General features: G+C 38.3%; 1 protein-coding gene across 1 annotated transcript in view; it reads left to right on the forward strand.

Annotated features, from left to right (window-relative positions):
• CDS1 (CDP-diacylglycerol synthase 1) overlaps positions 1 to 19,225 on the forward strand; it is a 70,898-nt gene that overhangs the window by 42,486 nt on the left and 9,187 nt on the right. Inside the window, exons 6-11 of the mRNA XM_043448261.1 lie at positions 4,605 to 4,663; positions 6,506 to 6,588; positions 8,633 to 8,720; positions 11,327 to 11,395; positions 14,168 to 14,320; positions 16,662 to 16,781. Coding sequence (XP_043304196.1) covers positions 4,605 to 4,663; positions 6,506 to 6,588; positions 8,633 to 8,720; positions 11,327 to 11,395; positions 14,168 to 14,320; positions 16,662 to 16,781 — 572 coding nt within the window. The remainder of the gene's footprint in view (positions 1 to 4,604; positions 4,664 to 6,505; positions 6,589 to 8,632; positions 8,721 to 11,326; positions 11,396 to 14,167; positions 14,321 to 16,661; positions 16,782 to 19,225) is intronic.

Consider the following 19,225-nt stretch of genomic DNA (forward strand, 5'->3'; position numbering starts at 1 on the left):
TAATATCATCACCTTAAGATCTCTTTAGCCAACTAGTGAGAAGCATATTAAAGGCATATTATGTTTAGTCGGGTTCTTTCGCTTGTATTTGTGCATGGCTAACTATTTTGACTTCTTTTTTAAAACCCTTAAGGAGAGGTTGTGACTTGAATATAATACTTTGAATTCAAGAAAAATCACTGGACAGTATAAGATTAAATTATGGCTAAAATTAATCCACAATTAAGAATTGTTTTCAGACATCCTGTATATCTTTCATCTCAAAGGATGTAGATGAAATCTTTGAAAGATGTCACAAATCACTGTTCATAAAGGATTGTATCTCCAAAATCACTTATAGTTTATGTGTGTGTGTGTGTATAGAAAAGAAACGAAAGCTAGAGCTAAGTCGTGTCTGACTCTTGTGACTTTGTGGACTGTAGCCTGCCTGGCTCCTCTGTCCATGGGATTCTCCAGGCAAGAATACTGGAATGGGTTGCCATTTCCTTCTCCAGGGAATCTTCCCGACCCAGGAGTCGAACCCAGGTCTCCAGCATTGCAGGCAGATTCTTTACCAACTGAGATATGTGGGAAGCCATATATATATATTTTTCGCTTGTTTGTTTTTGGCTGTGCTGGGTCTTCGATGCTGCATGGGCTCTCTGATTTCCGTGAGCAGGGGTACTCTCTAGTTGCGGCGCGTGGGCTTCTCGCGGTGGTGGCTTTTCGTTGCATAGTACTGGCTCTATAGAGCACAGGCTCAGTAGCTGTGGCTCATGGGCTTAGTTGCTCCATGATGGCTTGTGAGATCTCCCTGGACCAGGGTTCAAACCCGTGTCTCCTGCATTGGCAGGTGGATTCTTTACCATGAGTTACCAGGGAAGCCTTTCCACTTGCAGTTTTTTAATTAAACATGATTATAAACTATTTACATATCAGTCTTGTTTTATACCTTAAGCTCACTATGCAGATTAAAGGAAAACTTTCCCCATATATTAGCTGATATAATGGTTGATTTGTGTGAATTTCTACACTGCATATTTAAACTTCTTTAAAACACCTCGGTTGTATTCTAGTGTCTGAATATGGCAACATGCAAAGCAGTGTGCTTCTGAATTGTTGAATACGATGTTTCAAACATTTCAAAGTTTTGGTTAGTTAGCGAAGTGTAATGAAAAATACAACTACGTAAAAAGTAATCGATGAATCAGTAACCTCCAGTATATAATCCTGCATCTGTCTTTGTTTTTTGAGTTAAGGACTGCATGTGTTTACTGAATTGGTTAATCAACAATAAGAAATTTTAAAAACTTCATTATTTCTTTATATTTTCTGTCTCTTCATTTAAAGTATGAGCTCCTTCAGTGGAATGACTATCTTAGCCATTTTGTGTGTGTGTATTTTGTATCTGCATCTTAAGTGCTCAATAAATATTTTTCAATTGTCTACTTTTTCTGAAATTCCCTCTATCACATTTTTTGGACTTCTCAATGTCTTTTTTTCTTCTTCAATTCACTTGACTCCTTAGACATCTCATTCTTTTTTATGCTTTCTGAATATACCTCTCTTAAGTCTGTTGGGGAACTTGGTCTCCCTAACCTCCTGGGAACTCCTTGATCTTGGGCCACAAGATATATCCGTCTTTGCACTGACAGCCCCAGGCACAGTGCTGTGTATATAACTGGTAATCGGTCAGTGTGACTAAAAATAGTTATATATCAAGACTGTAGGTTAGGAAACTTTTTCAGTGAACATTCTACTTTAACAAATCCTATGATTTTAATTGGAAATATAACCATAAAAATGTTCTGTATTAATTGGGGAAAAAGTAAAACTATGGATCCAAATATGCAAAGTTATCCTTTCCATAGATTTATTGAAATATAGCATGTATGTGTTCCATTTAAACAGAAAATGGCTGTGAATGAAGAAGTAAATGCATGTGTCTCTTTTTTGGATTATTTTTGACAATAATGTTTAACCTTAGATATGCTAGGAAAACAGTTTACATCCTCCTCCCCCAGATTCCAAGAATGGTATTATTTTAATACATCCACGAGTCAGATAGTTATATCCTTTATTAGAGCACCCTAAAATGCGGTGTGTTACTGGTGTATTTACCCATAAAATTGGATCATGTAAAACTGAGTTGCCAAGACTGTCCTGGATAAAATGATCATCAGGAAAGTATTGAATGAATCTGCTGGTAATTTTGTTTGAAGAAGTGCTTAAGGGTGAGTGGTATATAATTTCAAGAACAAGAAAACCGTACATGTTGGAGTGGTGTTCGTGAGGAGATAATTCATAATTAATGATGTTGAGAATTTCCCAAGGCTGCACTGGGAGAGCCAGCAAGGTCTTTTTCGACAGAAGGGGAGGTTCTGGAGGCTTTTAGCTCAGTCTTGCTTCTGAGTTGCCTTTACCTCATTAGCTCTGAAAGTGAAAGTCACTCAGTCGTGTCCGACTCTTTGCAACCCCATGTACTATACGGTCCATGGAATTCTTCAGGCCAGAATACTGGAGTGGGTAGCCTTTCCCTTCTCCAGGGGATCTTCCCAGCCCAGGGCTCAAACCCAGGTCTCCCGCATTGTGGGCGGATTCTTTACCAGCTGAGCCACAAGGGAAGCCCCCATTAGCCTCTGAACCAAGTCCAATCTACGTTTGCCTGTAACCGTGGACCAAAGGCATAAAGCAGCATAGAAATTTCACTATTTCTTAAGCCACAAAAGAAATCTCCCTGCTATTGAAGAAAAATTTAAAAGCAGTGATTTTAAAAGCAAGTCTTTTATGCTACAGGTGGTTTTAATGCCACGAATTCCGTGTTTTAGTGCCCCCTCCCCACCCCGCTTCCTTTCTTTCTCTGAAGAAAGTGACATATGTCTCAGTTCGCCGCCGCTCAGAAAATGTTTCCATATGCCTTTTGCAGTTGAACCAGTCAGATTCTACAGGTGGCAAATAGGAAGTGAGATAGGCTCTGGGAGCCAGTAGGCATTCTCTTCCTTTACTCTCACCCTTTACGCTGAGATTTCAAATCAGTCATCAAAAACTAGGTGCAGGCAGTGACTGATTCCGTGCTCTGGTCAGAGTAGTGTCAACCTTGCTTGCTCTAGTGGGTAGAACTCCCTTGGTAAGTACATCTTAGATATGCAAAGTCTAGTGTTTATTTCACATGGGGTAGATTAGTTGACCACTTGTTTTCTGTCTCAGAGAACTTGTGCTCTAAAGGTATTGCCGAACAGAATGCGTGCATGGCTATTTAGCTGAAATTAAACTTGGCTCGTGCATTTCTAACATCTACTTCTGTAAAAAAAAAAATCTTCAGAATAATGATGTAGTGATGTAGTGCCCACTTTACTGATTAGTGGGCAATAAAGTGTATCATAGTGCCTCCTCATTATTTAACATATAATTATTAGATTTCTGCTTCATTAGGTGGGCTTCCCAGGTGGCTCAGTGGTAAAGAATGTGCCTGCCAATGCCAGAGATGCAGGTTTGACCCCTGGGTCTGGAAGATCCCCTGGAGAAGGAAATGGCAACCCACTCCAGTATTCTTGCCTGGAGAATCCCACTGACAGAGGCGCCTGGTGGGCTACAGGGGATGGGATCGTGAAAGAGTCAGATACAATTTAGCAACTAAGTAACAACAACAAAAGTTCATTAGATAGAATTTTTATTTAGTAAAATTTTATTGTACTTAATTATAGACTATAGACAGAAACACATACTGTCTGTGCATCTTGAAATTGTTAAGAGTATTTTGTTTTACTGTAATCATTATAATATGCTTCTGAGAATTTTTAAATCACTCTTAACCTGAATCTTGAGGATAATGGTTTATGGAACCCCATGACTCTTAAGGGTCAATAGAATCTAAGGAGCCCTTAGATTAGCTCCATGATCCACAGTAAATTAATAAAGTCCTTTGTGTATTTTTCTTCATCTGTAAAATGGAGATAATAATAGGTAACTACATAGGAATGTTGGAAGGATTAAATGAGTTAATACTTATAAAAGGCTTAGCCAAGTAGATGGAACATAATAAGTGTTCAAAGATGTTAGCTGCTATAATAATTATTAATTTTTATTTTATGTAGAGATTTAAACATTCTATATATATACTTGATGGACTGATACAGTGAATACATTTTAGTGAACTGAAATTCAGGGTCCAATTTTCCATATCCACACATTAGCAAGGGACTGACTCAATTAATGTAGGAGATGTTTATTGAATTTATGGCATGGACTATATCAGGCATTTTGGAGAATACAGGATCATTTCCCTCAAGAAACAAATGCTTGATATAAGAGTCCTGTCCAGGAGACCAGGGTTTGATCCCTGGGCCAGAAAGATCCCCTGGAGAAGGAAATGGTAACCTACTCCAGTATTCTTACCTGGGAAATCCCACGGATAGAGGAGCCTGGCAGGCTACAGTCCATGGGGTTGCAAAGAGTTGGACAAGATTTAGTGACTCAGCAATAATGTAAGAGTAGGAGAGATGGTGTATGAGTGAGTAGCCAACATACAGCTAGATGTGGTATAGAAATTTGGCTTATATGAACTCATCGAATCGTAAAATTTGTAACAGGTTACACAACCAGTGCATGTTTTTGTTCTTGAACAGGTTTCTGCATGTTTGTGCTGAGCTTGGTGAAGAAACATTACCGTCTGCAGTTTTATATGGTGCGTATTAACCATTATTTTGTAGTTACTATATGTAATAAAAACCTTCACCTTTATTATTTTTTTTTCCTGTAGTGAGAAAATAGGATCTAATCTGCTAATTGCCTATATGTGAGGGGTATTTGAATTTTGAATGACTAATATTTATAAATGTTTGAAGGTGAAATTTTTTTCAAAGATAAAGAATTTTTAACTGTTTTGAAAGTTCTCCAAAATTTTTCCTTTGAATATTTTCAAAGGCTGTAAAATTAAAGTCAAGTATTTGGATTCCCTAAATCTGTAGAAATTTGAGGTGTTTCCATAGTGACCTGAACAGTTAGTAAGTCTCAGAAACATCTATCATATATCTGTGCAGGAGGCACCTGTGTTTACTTGTGCTCAGCCGAGGCATCAGGGGTACAGAGCTTACATTTTCCTGGTAGCTATGGTTAGTTATGCAGTTGCATGATTCGTTTTGGCCAGAACTATTTCCTTCAGTGTATCCTTGAACAGTGTTCAGTGTCTTATGAAATGTATCACTGTATATGATGACCTCTTATTTTCTTAAAAGGTAGCTGATGATAACAGTGTAAAATGACAAATGTAGTATCTATAAATTCATGTATTCGCTAGGTTTGTTGTGAATTTGGGGTATAATTCCTATTCTTCATGCTTTGCTTTTCCCCGTTAAGACATCCTGCTGAGCACCATTGCTGGAAAATTATAGTATTTCTTATACATTTCTAATTTCTTGGGTTCTTGAGGGAACAAAAATGGTAAAATTCTCAGTGAAAATCTAGAAACCATCAAGACAAATTAGAAATAATAGAATCTACGATGAAAATATAAATGGTACCTATTGGGAAAAATCATTTATGCATATTGAAGCAATCTAAGACAGAATTGGATCACTTAAGCAGATGAAAACAAAACAGAACAACCAATGTAATACACTGTTTGCTGCAATGGAAGATAGGTTTATTATGAATAAATCAAAATCATAAGAATTTTGAAAAGTCCTTTTATAACTTTCAGTAAAAATTGTGAGAGACTTCCCTGGTGATCCAATGGTTAAGACTCCACAATTCCAGTGAAGGGGTTGAGGTTTGATCCTTGATTGGGGAACTAAGATCCCACATGCTGTGCAGTAAGAAAAGAAAAAAAAATCATGAGACTGATATATAGAAATATTAGCCCTTTTTGTTATTCTACTCATATTAATGATGCTAAAAGGAGCTAAAGTGGCTGTCTCTCAGGATAGATGGGATTGATGAAACAGAGGCCTTTTGACAATTTAAAATGGAATACTGTCATTGAACAGAGCTGTGAAGATCAGCTTTCAAGTATGAAAAGATTGGATTTAAGGGCAATTGATCCCTGCTGGTATGAATCATTTGAAGTTATAAATAACTCTTTATGAGAAAATGTTAACCGTAGTGAACTCAGGGAAAAATCATTTTCAGCATTTCTAGTAACTAGAGAATGCAGTCAGAGTGAAATTTTAGTTCTTATCTAAATGCCATAGCAGTGCTGTAAACTTGTCATTACCACTTTGATCTCATGATTCAAGATGATGGTTTATTTTTTAATATGTCTTTTTTTAAACTTAGAGGTGTAGCTCGGTATTATTAGCATTCCATTTTTGTATAAATTAAGGTTACTTTGTTGAATATTTTTCATGGTCCTCAGGTTTCAGGAGGCACCAAAATGAAGGTAATTTACTAATGGCATTTATTTTGTATGACCTTACTTTATGAAATTTGACCAGTAGTCGTGCTAGAAATTTGCATTTCAGAATTGCTGCTGCTTCGTGGCCTGCCCCGATCTCTTGTGCTCATCATTGTTGTGTTGGGCTGTTAACAGTTCGCATGGACACATGTCACCTTACTGATAACAGTTACTCAGTCACATCTTGTCATCCAAAATCTGTTTGAAGGCATGATATGGTAAGGGGACAGTATATGCTGCTTTATATTTATATATCTTTATAGCACTTTTAAAGCTCTTTTATGCTGAACAGTGTCTTACGGGGATTTCTACTAAAATGTCCTATTTGTTGTCACTCTATTCCATTAAGATAAGTTCCATTTAATTGTTTGACTGGATTCCCTGGTGGCTCAGGCCTTAAAGAGTCTGCCTGCAATGCAGGACACCCGGGTTCGATCCCTGAGTTGGAAAGATTCCCCTGGAGAAGGAAATGACAACCCACTCCAGTATTCATGCCTGGAAAATCCCACGGATGGAGGAGGCTGGCAGGCTATAGTCCATGAGGTCACAAAGAGTCGGACATGACTGAGTGACTTCACTTTCTGTTTGACAACTGAAGACAAATGCTTTGTTATCAGCTGGAAAACTTCCTTTTTCAGGTTTCCAGTAAAATGCAGAAAACCCTCATAAAAGCTCCAAATAACTAAATACATTTTCAGGTGTTACTACACTTTAATATGACTCTTTTTTAAAAACAAAGAATTGAGTGTAAAAAGAGTGTACTCTTTACGTGGAATGCAAAAAGAAGGGGAAAGTTTGCTTTTCAGCAGACAGTGAGCTGGCAATGCATTTTCTTTGGGTGAAAGGTGGGTTAGTCTCTGCCTTTGTGTAGGTGTAGAGTGTCCAGGTTTCAAGTATTTGGAGTTACTTGCTAGTAACCTACTTGGAGTGGGTTGCAGATTGAGAAAGCATTTTTATTAGTTAAAAATTAGCTTAAGTTAAAAATTATTATTCATTAAAAATAAGAGTGAAGAAAAACTTAAGATTTTAAGAAATCTGACCATATTTTCTCCACATTCCTTTAAAATGCAGTAACTAAAAACTTTTATAGTTGGTAAGTTTAGTCAAGATAAATTTGTTCCCTTGACAGGTTGGTGTTTTTTTTTTGGTATGTGTGTGCAAAAAATTGGAATCATTTTTTGGAATGATTAGAATCATATGGAAGATTCCAAGACTGCCTTCCATATACAAACTTTTCATTGATGGGAGGCAATCACTGAAATTAGTAGGTTCTGTACAGTTAGTAGGGTTTAATGCCCCTGTAGGCTAAGATAGCATTAAAACTGATAATTGGACAAGAGCTTGGTGTAAGTTTATCAGATTGTACTCTGACTCATTTCTATTTTGAAAGGCTGCTTTTAAAAATTTCTTTATACTAATGTAACTTGTTCCTATTGACTGAAAAAAAAAAAAAAGATGCATGATGTGAGAATTGTGAGTTGTTTTATTTGGAGCCAAATGAGGACTATATAGCCCAGAGACAGTTTCTCAGATAACTCTGAGAAAGTTTTTCAAATAGTTCCGAGGAACTGCTCTAAGGAGGTCAGAGGGGAGGTCAGTATACATATGATTTTAGAGAAGGGGACACATACCATCAAGCATGCATTTTGGCAGAAGGTTGCTACTAATCACGAGGAGCAGCTGTCTCTGTTAATGATTTTAGTGCTTTTCTAGATATGAGAGTGAGTCTGATGTAAGAAATTGGCCTCATAAAATCTTCTCCTAAAAAAATGTCTAACTCTCTGAGGGCCTGTTCTGCCAGTTTTTCCTGGAGCACAGAGTGCCTCACTCCTGATCCTTGCCCTGAACTCCTTTCAGGATGAGTTAAAGGTCAGCAGAGGTCAGCAATGGCAGTGACTAGTGACCTAATACTTGCAGAGCCAGATGGCAAGTGAGTTTTTCATTGGCATTCCTCATAAAATGGAAATTTGAAAGTCCATAGCTATAGAAATTGATTGTTTAACTGTCAAGTTGATTATTTAATATTTTCACTAGCAATATTCTTCTAGTATGCTTATAGATTTGCTCTGCCTAACTGCTAAATGGGCATATTTGGTTGATATTTATGGTGTCTGTCCATCTATTAGCATGTGTTATGATCTGGACTAGGTGGCAGTGTCATCCAAAGGGTTATTGCGTTGGTTCATTGAGTCAAAACATGTGTAAATATTTGCCATTTAATCTTACAGACTTCTTTCTGCTGACTTTTTTTTTTTTTTTAAGGTTCCTTGTTCCAATATCGAGTGTTATTTGCAATGACATAACTGCTTACATTTTTGGATTTTTTTTTGGAAGAACTCCGTTAATTAAGGTAATGAAAAAACACCACAAAGAAGTCCTTACCATAACTTAGATGATTAGCTACTGGAAAAAATTCCCAATAGTTTGGTGCTGTTACATGTTGTTGATTTCTGAGGCACTTTGTTTTTCCTTAGCTACCCCCAGCAGCCACAGTGTTGAGGGCAGAAGTCTGTATTTCCCAGTGACTCCGTCTGGGTTTTTCATCAGCTGTTCTCTTGACTCCTCTGTCATTCATCCTCTCTCGTGAAGGCTCATGTCATTTTCCTCTGGCTTCCTTCCCTTGGCTGTCATGTGGTTTTTTAATTCTCCTCCCCAATAACCCTCTAAACAGGCCTGTCCTCGACGCTGCCTTCCTCTCAAGCCATCTCATTTGTCTCCTCCTTTACTGAGTTGTTTGAGGGTGTATAATATACCAGCATCACATACTCATGTCCATTTGCAAGCCTTTTATACCCAAATCCATTTCAAAAAAAAATTGAGGTTCTACAATAAAAACATTGATGAATAATGGAAGTGATAAGGAAAAGTGAAGATCAGAGACTGGAAAATACACATGAGGAGACCATGTTGTTTTGTGTTAGATTTGCTTCTGTTTGGCTTCCCAAGTGGCACTAGTGGTAAAGAACCCACCTGCCAATGCAGGAGACTTAAGAGACGAGGGTTTGATCCCTGGGTCGGGAAGATCCCCTGGAGGAGGGCTTGGCAACCCACTCCAGCATTCTTGCCTGGAGAATCCAATGGACAGAAGAGCCCGGTGGGCTACAGTTTGTGGGGTTGCAAAGAGTTGGACACAACTATAGTGACTTAGCACTGCACCATAGTCAATGGAGGCAAAAAAGGAAGTGAAGTAATTTATAAGTTCCCATCTGGGGTAAAAAAGAAATCAATTTCTCATATAAAGACAGACCATTTTATAGAACTGGTTTCTTCAAAAAAAAAAAAAAAACTTTTCATGTTGGGGCCTTACAAAGGAATTACTTGGTTTATATATTGGGCCAGGTCATTTATGACATTCCCACAAATGCATTAAGTAGCTGTTTTGATGTTATGACATTAAGGCATTTTTGGAGGAACTGAGACAATTATTCAGATAGAAAACCTGTTTGTTCAGAGTGATGTAAGGATAGTTTATCATTCCCAGAGGAGTGTGTGGACTGCCTGTCCTTCAAAAACACCTTCCTTAAATTCTTCCCCACATAGGAATCCAGTACACAACATCAAGCTGAGCTTCTGAGCTGTAGGGACACTGGCCAGCAAACTATATATTTTTAAAGTTTGTAAAGTTGCTCCAGCACAAGAGCGAGTGGTGAAGTGGTCAAGGCTTCTATACCAGCTGAGAAGTTGTTGACTCAGGAGCCCTCCGAGGCGGTAGAAGACTCTTACTGTCTGATTTTGAACGTCAATTTCTAGTGAATTACAAGGCTGAATTAGTTGTATAATGTAGCCAGATGTAATTATGCAAGTTAACCCTGAAATCAATATGATAGGGTCAATTTAATTTGATAAGCTCTTTTAAATTAATCAGCAGGCACTTTTGAATTTGAGTCAACTGCTGTTTCATGACAATACTGAATTATCCTAAGAGGTGGTGTATACCACTCACTTACCTATGGAATTGTTGTCAGATTGGTCAAGAAAGCCTTTGTGCTTTGTAAACTTCAGGCTGAGACTTCATGTACTTTAGCATATTACCCATTTCTATGTCAGAATCTTCCCTCTGTTATTTGTTTGGTTTCCATCCTTACTGATCCACTGAAAGGGTTCTTAGAGAGTCCACCAGAGTGCTTTCCTGATGATCAGAACCCCGTACCGAGTCCTTATTTTCCAGAGCGTCTCAGCAGTTAGCACTGTCTACTCCTAAATCTTTTTCTCCTGCCCCCGTTTCACCAAGTTCAAGACTTTCCTCCAGATTTCTCTTCCTGAGTGCTCTTCCTGAATGCTCCAAGGACTAATACAAGGTATACAAAAGTATCCTTAGAAGCACAATCTATTTCTTCATAGAGAATGACATATTCTGACCAAAGGAAGGAGGTTATGTGCCCACTTGTGAGGCTGATCTGTACCTGGGCTATGGCGTATTTTGCCATTTCAGAAGGCGGTCTGTTGTAAGCATGGCATTTGGGAATGTGTGACGGTCTGGGGTTCTGCAGTGTCCACGTATTGTTGCACTAATCCTACTTTTGATCAGTAGTAAGTCAACACAGACCATGTATACTTAGAGTGAATAGATCTCAGCCTTATTTCAAGAACTACATTATTCTGGGAGTTTATATAAGCATGAACATCATGGGACAATTATTTCAGCATAGAGTTTATAGTCCTTTGAGTGATGAAAACAAATTGAGGCAGTTTATAGAAACAGATATTCATGATATGTCAGATGTATGAGGGCCTAATATGTGTTAGACTCTACGAGAGAGATTCGCACAAATAAAACACAATCATGGACTGAAGGAAAGAGCATTGCAAAGTCTTTCCAATATGAGGAAAAGGAGAGGTATACAGGGTTTTATGGGAATTCACTGAACATCTGTATCTGTGTTTTGTGAGTGTAATAACTCTCTTAAATTTTATTTTCTAATTTTATTTAATATAAAAAATAAATATCTTTTTCAGTTGTCTCCTAAGAAGACTTGGGAAGGATTCATTGGTGGTTTCTTTTCCACAGTTATCTTTGGATTCATTGTGAGTTTTACTCGGATTTTTATTTTATATTTTGAAAAATGGTAGCAAGTTTATTAATCTATTCTAAACCTAAAAGCGTTAAACCATAAAATGCTAATCAGGTAGTAACTGAAGCCCACTCAACAGAATCCACAGTCATACCTGGAAGATAACTGTGGCTTCAGTTCCAGCCCACCACAATAAAGCAAGTAGTGGGGTTAAAGTGAGTCACATGAGTGTTTTGGTTTCCCAGTGTGTATAAATGTTACGTTTACATTTTACTGTTAGTCCTTTAAGTGTGGAATGGCTTTATATCTTAAAGAACAATGTACATACCTTAATTTTAAAATATTTTATAGCCCCCCCCCCCCCCCGCAAATGCTAACTAACCATCATCTGAGCCTGCAGCAAGTCATCATCTTTTTGCTGGTGGAGAACCTTGCTCTGATGTTGAGGCTGCTGACTGATCAGGATGGGGGTTGTTAAAGGTTGACGTGGCTCTGGTAATCTCTTAAATGTAAGACAACAATGAAGTACAGCATGTTGATTGTCTCTTCTCTCGTGAATGATTTCTCTGTAGCATGCAGTGCTGACAGCATTTTGCCCTCAGCATAACTTCTTTCAGAATTGGAGTCAGTCTTCTCAAATCCTGCCGCTGCTTTATCAACTAAGTTTATGTCATAGTCTATAGCCTTTGTTGTCATCTCAACAGTCTTCACAGCATCTTCACCAGGAATAGAGCTCATCTCAAGAAACCACTTTGTTTACTCATTCATCAGAAGGAATTCCTCATCCATGGAAGCTGTATAAGGAGATTGTAGCAATTCATCCCTTATTCAGGCTCCACTTCTAATTGCAGTTCTTCTCCTATTTTACCACATTTGTAGTTCCTTCCTCCACTGAAGTCTTGTTGTTGGAAAAATGGTGCCGTTAGGCTTGGGTGAGGCAGGGTTGCCATAAAACTTCAATTTGTTAAGAACACAAAACCTGGGAAGCACAATAAAGTGAGTGCGCTGGAACAAGGTATTTCTGTATCCTCCAGCCCAGCCGCTCTCGTCCTGGCTTGTGTCCGAATCGCCTGGGGAGCTTCTTTACCATCCATGTCCTAGCCCTCCACCAGGTCAATTAACTCCCTCAGCTGATTCTCATACACAGGTAGGCTTGAGACCCTCTGCCGTATTCTGGTAGTTTCTAATAGCTGTGCAGCCTTTGGGGGACACAGATAGGACTGGGACAGGCTGTGGCTTTGAGTAAAAGCAGAGACTGCAAATGATGTTGAAGAGTTCTGCCTCCTTCACACTTAGCCAGCTGCTTGACTTAATGGGCGTTTGTGGCTGTGAGCCCAGTTTACAGAAAAAGTTTGTTGAAAATAATTGATGTTCACTTTTAGCTGTGAATGCGGACATTGTTAATGTTTTAAAAAATAGGGTATAATTATGGAATTTAGGTTTTTTATTCAAAGGTGTCTTGTGAGAATCAAGAAGAGGTACAGAAAAATGTCTGGATATAAGATGAATATACCAAAAAATTACTGTCAGGAAGTTTAATTTTTAAGTTATGTCCCTTAACAGTTCTAGAATATATTCTGTAGCCAGATATAGGGTAGTTACTAACAACATGGGGCTTTGAGAGGGAGCAAATACACAAATAAATGGAAATGAGCCAGGCTGGATGGGAAAGCCATCATAATTCCCTTGTTTATCAGTTTAGTTCATTCTCAATGAAAATTCCAATACAATTTTAAAAATTATTCCAGTGTTATTTGGTAGAATGTTGATGAGATAATAATTGATAAATAGGATAATGGAAAGGGACCTGGTCCTATCCAATGTTTATACAATATGAAGCAAGGATAACTAGAATATTATTAAGTTAAATGCTACTACAAGAATCTAGTATCATTAAACACAATTTAGAAATTCTACAAGAACAGCCACATCACTGGATAGGACCAAGGATAGGACCAAAGAAAATAAAGAGCTATCCTATAAGAATGTAATGCATGAGAAAATAATGAGGGAAATTATATATATATAAATATATATATATATTTAATAAGTAATTTTGAGGAATCTGGTTGTTTGGAAGCAAAATCACTATATATCCATTCCCAGTGTTATATTTGCACTTTTATTAACCATTCTTGAGCAATATAATGGTGTAAGTATCTGTAAGAGAAAGGAAATGAACTAGCACTTTAAATTTATAATAAGATATTTTGCTTTTATGTATCTTCTTCTGTGGCTGAGAACAGATAGCTTTAAAAATTGCAATGATGCGTCCAGAGAAAGAATAATTCAGTAAGCATTTTCTGGGTTTTTCACCTGTGCTGTTTTCTTAGCAATTTTGAATTACTGGCTATTTTTAATTGATAAAATTAATATAACCTTTATGTAAGAAACTTCAGCCCTGTACTGCCCCATATCTTTATAATTCTTAGCTTCTGTTGACATTAGGTACATTCTTAAAAAAAGTACAACCTTGCTATAATGCTTGTTTAAATGCTCAAATCAACTTTTTATCTTTTTCCCCTTCCCTCTTATTGTCGTCATACCGAGATTATAATAACACTGATTTTCAAAATTTTTTGGTTTCCTGATGGCTTTTCAAAGTCTTTTATTGTGTCACTTACAATCATTTAACTTTAAATATACATAGCAGAATGAGAATGCAAGGAAAACTTGGCATTCTGTTTCTGGCCTTTCTGACACGTAACATATATACATTAAAATTTTAATATATACATACTTCTATTTCATTTAACGTTTTATGAACGCTTGCTTTGTTATTTAGGCTGCTTACGTGTTATCCAAATACCAGTACTTCGTCTGCCCAGTGGAATACCGAAGTGATGTGAACTCCTTCGTTACAGAGTGTGAACCCTCAGAACTTTTTCAGCTTCAGAGTTACTCACTTCCTCCCTTTCTGAAGGCAGTGTTGAGACGGGTAAGATAAATGTGGAAGGGATCCTCCCTCCCGAAGATTAAGCTTCCTTTAAGAGCGGAAATAAGATTTTCACAGGAAATCAATTTCTACAGAATTTTCAGCTCTAGAACACAAAAGTGGTTTCACTGACTGCTTGACGTCAAATGTATATCCTATTCTCTTGGGGTTTCCCCTTCTTGAACATAAAATGAATATTGCTATCACAAACCAATTTTCTGTTAGAAACTTACTTGCCTAGTGGTTTGAATACTGGTGGTAATTTATCTTGTGTTTTAGAAACATTTTTCAGTATCCTTTAGATTTCTACAAAGCAATGATGAGTTATAATGAGTTTTATGTGTAACTGGTATAAACTGACTCAATTTAAAACTTTTTTTTGTGTGTAGTGCCTCATGGCTTGCTAGATCTTAATTCCCTGACCAGGAATTGAACCCAGGCCCCAGCAGGTAAACCACTAAGTCCTAACCACTGGACCACCTGTTTCAGGGATTCCCTGAAACATTTCATTGTTAACTGAAGTTAATTTTTGAGAAGAAAAGGTTAACCAACAGATTATTTCTCTACTTGAATGCTTGATACACTGATTCTAAGAATTTTTTCAGTGTTCAAGCCATCTGTTATCTGCTATAGAATTCTTTGATTCTCTCCATCTTTGATTGGGATAAGCCCATTGCTTTGAGAACAAGTCCAAAGATTGGAGTTCTTGATCTTTTGTAAATCACACCCATGATGCACTTTCTCAAATGTGTAATTTCAATTTATTTAAAGTAGAATAAGAGCTAAGAATTTATGAAATAATTTGACTGCAGAATTCTTCTCGATTTTTATAATTTCCTCCCCAAATCTTTTATAATTGTCTTCCTGGTGCTCATTTTGGCAGTCTTTTTAAGCATTTTACTTTCAGGTGTTTCCACAGCTTTTAACTTAATTTTAAAAGAAAGATCATTATTTTTTTTTTTTTCCAGTGGGTTTTGTCATACATTGATATGAATCAGCCATGGATTTACATGTATTCCCAATCCCGATCCCCCCTCCCACCTCCCTCTCCACCCGATTCCTCTGGGTCTTCCCAGTGCACCAGGCCCGAGCACTTGTCTCATGCATCCCACCTGGGCTGGTGATCTGTTTCACCATAGATAGTATACATGCTGTTCTTTTGAAATATCCCACCCTCACATTCTCCCACAAAGTTCAAAAGTCTGTTCTGTATTTCTGTGTCTCTTTTTCTGTTTTGCATATAGGGTTATCGTTACCATCTTTCTAAATTCCATATATATGTGTTAGTATGCTGTAATGTTCTTTATCTTTCTGGCTTACTTCACTCTGTATAATGGGCTCCAGTTTCATCCATCTCATTAGGACTGGTTCAAATGAATTCTTTTTAATGGCTGAGTAATATTCCATGGTGTATATGTACCACAGCTTCCTTATCCATTCATCTGCTGATGGGCATCTAGGTTGCTTCCATGTCCTGGCTATTATAAACAGTGCTGCGATGAACATTGGGGTGCACGTGTCTCTTTCAGATCTGGTTTCCTCAGTGTGTATGCCCAGAAGTGGGATTGCTGGGTCACATGGCAGTTCTATTTCCAGTTTTTTAAGAAATCTCCACACTGTTTTCCATAGCGGCTGTACTAGTTTAAAAAAAAAAAAAAAAGAAAAAGCAAGTTGTTCAAGAGGTGAGATATGTAATATTTCAAAAAAAAAAAAAATAGCTATGCCATGGCTGTCTTCAGTGAATCAAATGAACTGCTTATGTTTAGCTGTTATAGAACTCCCTTGAGCCTAATTTATGGAGAGCACTGTGGTTTTTGTATGAATATTTGGTGACTGCCTACTAGGAATTCCTGTTATAATAAAACCATCTAAGACTGATAATAAAAAAAAAATAAAATAAAAGAAAGATCAACTTTCCCCTCATTTTGTCATATAAAACTAAAGTGAAATAAAATGCACAATCAAAATATACATTATGTAATTACAGAAACAACTCTAAAAAACAGTTTCAGAAATTGATTTTTTAATAATCCTACAACCCAAGTGATGCATAAGTCTCTAGACAGATTAGAAAGCAGCCTGTTAGATTTTAGCACACCAGGTATTTTCAGTATGCTTACAGAGGGAATGGGGAGTATAGGCTGAATAAACAAAGGGTAGTAATAAGAGCTTACAACATTTATTTTTTTCCTGTGATCTTGAAAATTTGTGAACTTAATAAAAATATGGCATATGCTTTTGACTTACTGTTTATCTCATGGTTCTTAGTTTAGGTGGCATGCTCAAATACATTTCTCATGCAGTTAGCTCCAAACCCTTTCCTTTTTTTTTTAAACCTCTTTAGGAAACAGTGAGCATGTATCCTTTCCAGATCCACAGCATCGCTCTTTCCACGTTTGCATCTTTGATTGGTCCATTCGGAGGCTTCTTTGCCAGCGGATTCAAAAGAGCTTTCAAAATCAAGGTGTGTGTTTAGATTCTTTGTTAGAGTGTTATAGAACATAATTAGAGAATGTAAGAGGGTTGGAATTTGGTTCTCTCTTGGTCTCCCACATTAAGCCCCTGGGCAAAAAGTTTTCCACCCTTTATGTGTCAGCCTCACAGAGTATCTTCTTTCCTGTTAGGGTTTGGTCGTGCCATGTTAATGCATGTTAAAGTATCACGTCACCCTCTCTTCTTGAAATGGCACGTGTCACTTACTGTTGGGACAGACACAGAATCTTGGTCCTTCAGGTGTTCACCCAAGAGTCCAGCCATGGATTGTGTTAAGTGTAGTGTCTGTCACAGTCTCATATGAAGGGACGTGCTGGACAGTCCTGGAATCTGTGACCGTGGATTCTCCAGGTCAAGGGGCAACAGACCCTTTCTGTAAAGGCCAAGTCATATGTTAATAGTAGCGCTGTTGCAAACTGCTCAACTCAACTCTTCCATGGTAGTGAGAGAGTCCCATGGACAAAATGTCAATGAATGGGTGTGGCTGTGTTTTAATAAAACTTTACTTACAGAAAACAGGCAGCAGGCTGGATTTGGTCTGTGGGACATAGTCTGCTGGTCCCCATTCCAGATACTTAAAATCAGCCCTGTGTTTTAAGTTAGAATCTCATAAAGTGAAATAATTGGCCTATCAGCTCTCCTCACGTGGCTTCACTAAGACTGAATGTTATGCCATTGGGAGTTAAGAGTGGCTTCTGGAGGTGGGGCAGTCAGGGCAGGCCTCACTGAGGAGGTGACGTTTGAGCAGGGATCTGGGGAAAGGACGAGGAGTCCTGCAGAGAAATTGAAGGACGGGGGTTCCAGTGAGTGCACTGGAGCAGAGGAGCCTTCCCAGTGGGAAGGTGAAGAAGAAGAGCATGGCCGTGGTAGAGAGAAGATCAGAATGCAGAGGTGGATGGGGCCAGATCCCAGGGGAATAAGTACCTGAACTCCGAGAGCACTTGCAGTGGGGGAGAGTCTACCTTGGGTGGCTGTATATGATACACAGAAATGTGCGAGATGTTGTCGTGCTGATGCTCGCCACCTACCGGGGGAGGTCATTTATATCCACAAAGACCCACAGCGGCAGCTGTGCAAGACAAGAGGCCTGCAAAGGCTGCAGGCAGTAGGGCAGGGCTGAGTCTACAGGCTCTCCTGTGCCTGGGTCAGTAGGGGAGAGACGGAAGGAAATGTGTTGGCAGAAATTAACCCGAGTTTTTCGATCATTTTTTGAGAGAGAAATGTTATGTTTAGAATAGGGTTTTCATTTATTTATTTATTGGATTGCCACTCCAGTATTCTTACCTGGAGAATCCCATGAACAGAGGAGCCTCATGGGTTATGGTCCATGAGGTTGGAGAGAATTGGACACGACTCAAGTGACTTAGCACACACGCATAATTGCCTTACGATGTTGTGTTAGTTCCTGCTGGGCAACAACATGAATCTACTCTATGTATCCATATTGCCTCTCCCTCTTGAGCCTCCATCCAACCCCCCTACCCCCACAATCCCACCTCTGAGGTCATCACAGAGGATCGAGCTGAGCTCCCTGTGCTACATGCAGCAGCTTCCCACTAGCTATTTTATTTTCTTTAATGGTCTCCAATCCAAGGTTTCCTGTTGAATGGTGAGATTTCTTTTCCTGTCTGAAATGAAGGTATAATTGCTGTTACATTTTAGAGGTTTTTCAGGTTGCCTGAGTAAATGAGAAGAGCAGTTGGTCATTTCCAAATCCTGGACCCATGTGGATAGATTTGTTCAAGGTCAACTTGCAGAGGCTGATTAACCAGTCCCTCCATTTGGCCATTTAATAGACTAACATGTCCCAAATGAATTAGCTGTTTTGATTTTCTTTTTTATCCCAACACTTAAAAAGAAAAAATAAATATTCATCACAGTAGTAAAATATTTATTTCAGCGTAAGAACTATTAGGATAAACATGAGCTAGAACCAGTTGTCCATCTGTCAACAACACTAAAATAGCACCCTCCCAGTAGATGCTAATAAAACAGAAGAGCAGGGTATATGATTAGTAATAGCTTGATAGTGCTTTTTATTTAGAAAAAGTTTTATTAACTGAAAAAAGTTAGTACTAGATTGGATGAATATTTAAGTAGTGTTATTTGAAAGCTTTGGCTCGGGACTTCCATGGCAGTGCAGTGGTTCAGACTCCCCTGCTTCCACTGCAGTGGGTGTGGGTTGGATCCCTAAAAAGGAAACAGCAACAGCATAGAAAGCTGTGGGTCAATTCCGTAATCATTCTAACATGGTTCTAACATATCTCAAGATACGGTTTAAATCTGTTGGATATGTTCTAATAAGTGTGTATTTGTGTGTGCTTAGGCACTCAGTCATGTCCAACTCTTTGCGACCCCATGGACTGTAGCACGCCAGGTTCCTTTGTCCATGGGGATTCTCCAGGCAAGAATACT

Source organism: Cervus canadensis, chromosome 26, assembly GCF_019320065.1.
Source record: "Cervus canadensis isolate Bull #8, Minnesota chromosome 26, ASM1932006v1, whole genome shotgun sequence".
Taxonomy (NCBI): domain Eukaryota; kingdom Metazoa; phylum Chordata; class Mammalia; order Artiodactyla; family Cervidae; genus Cervus; species Cervus canadensis.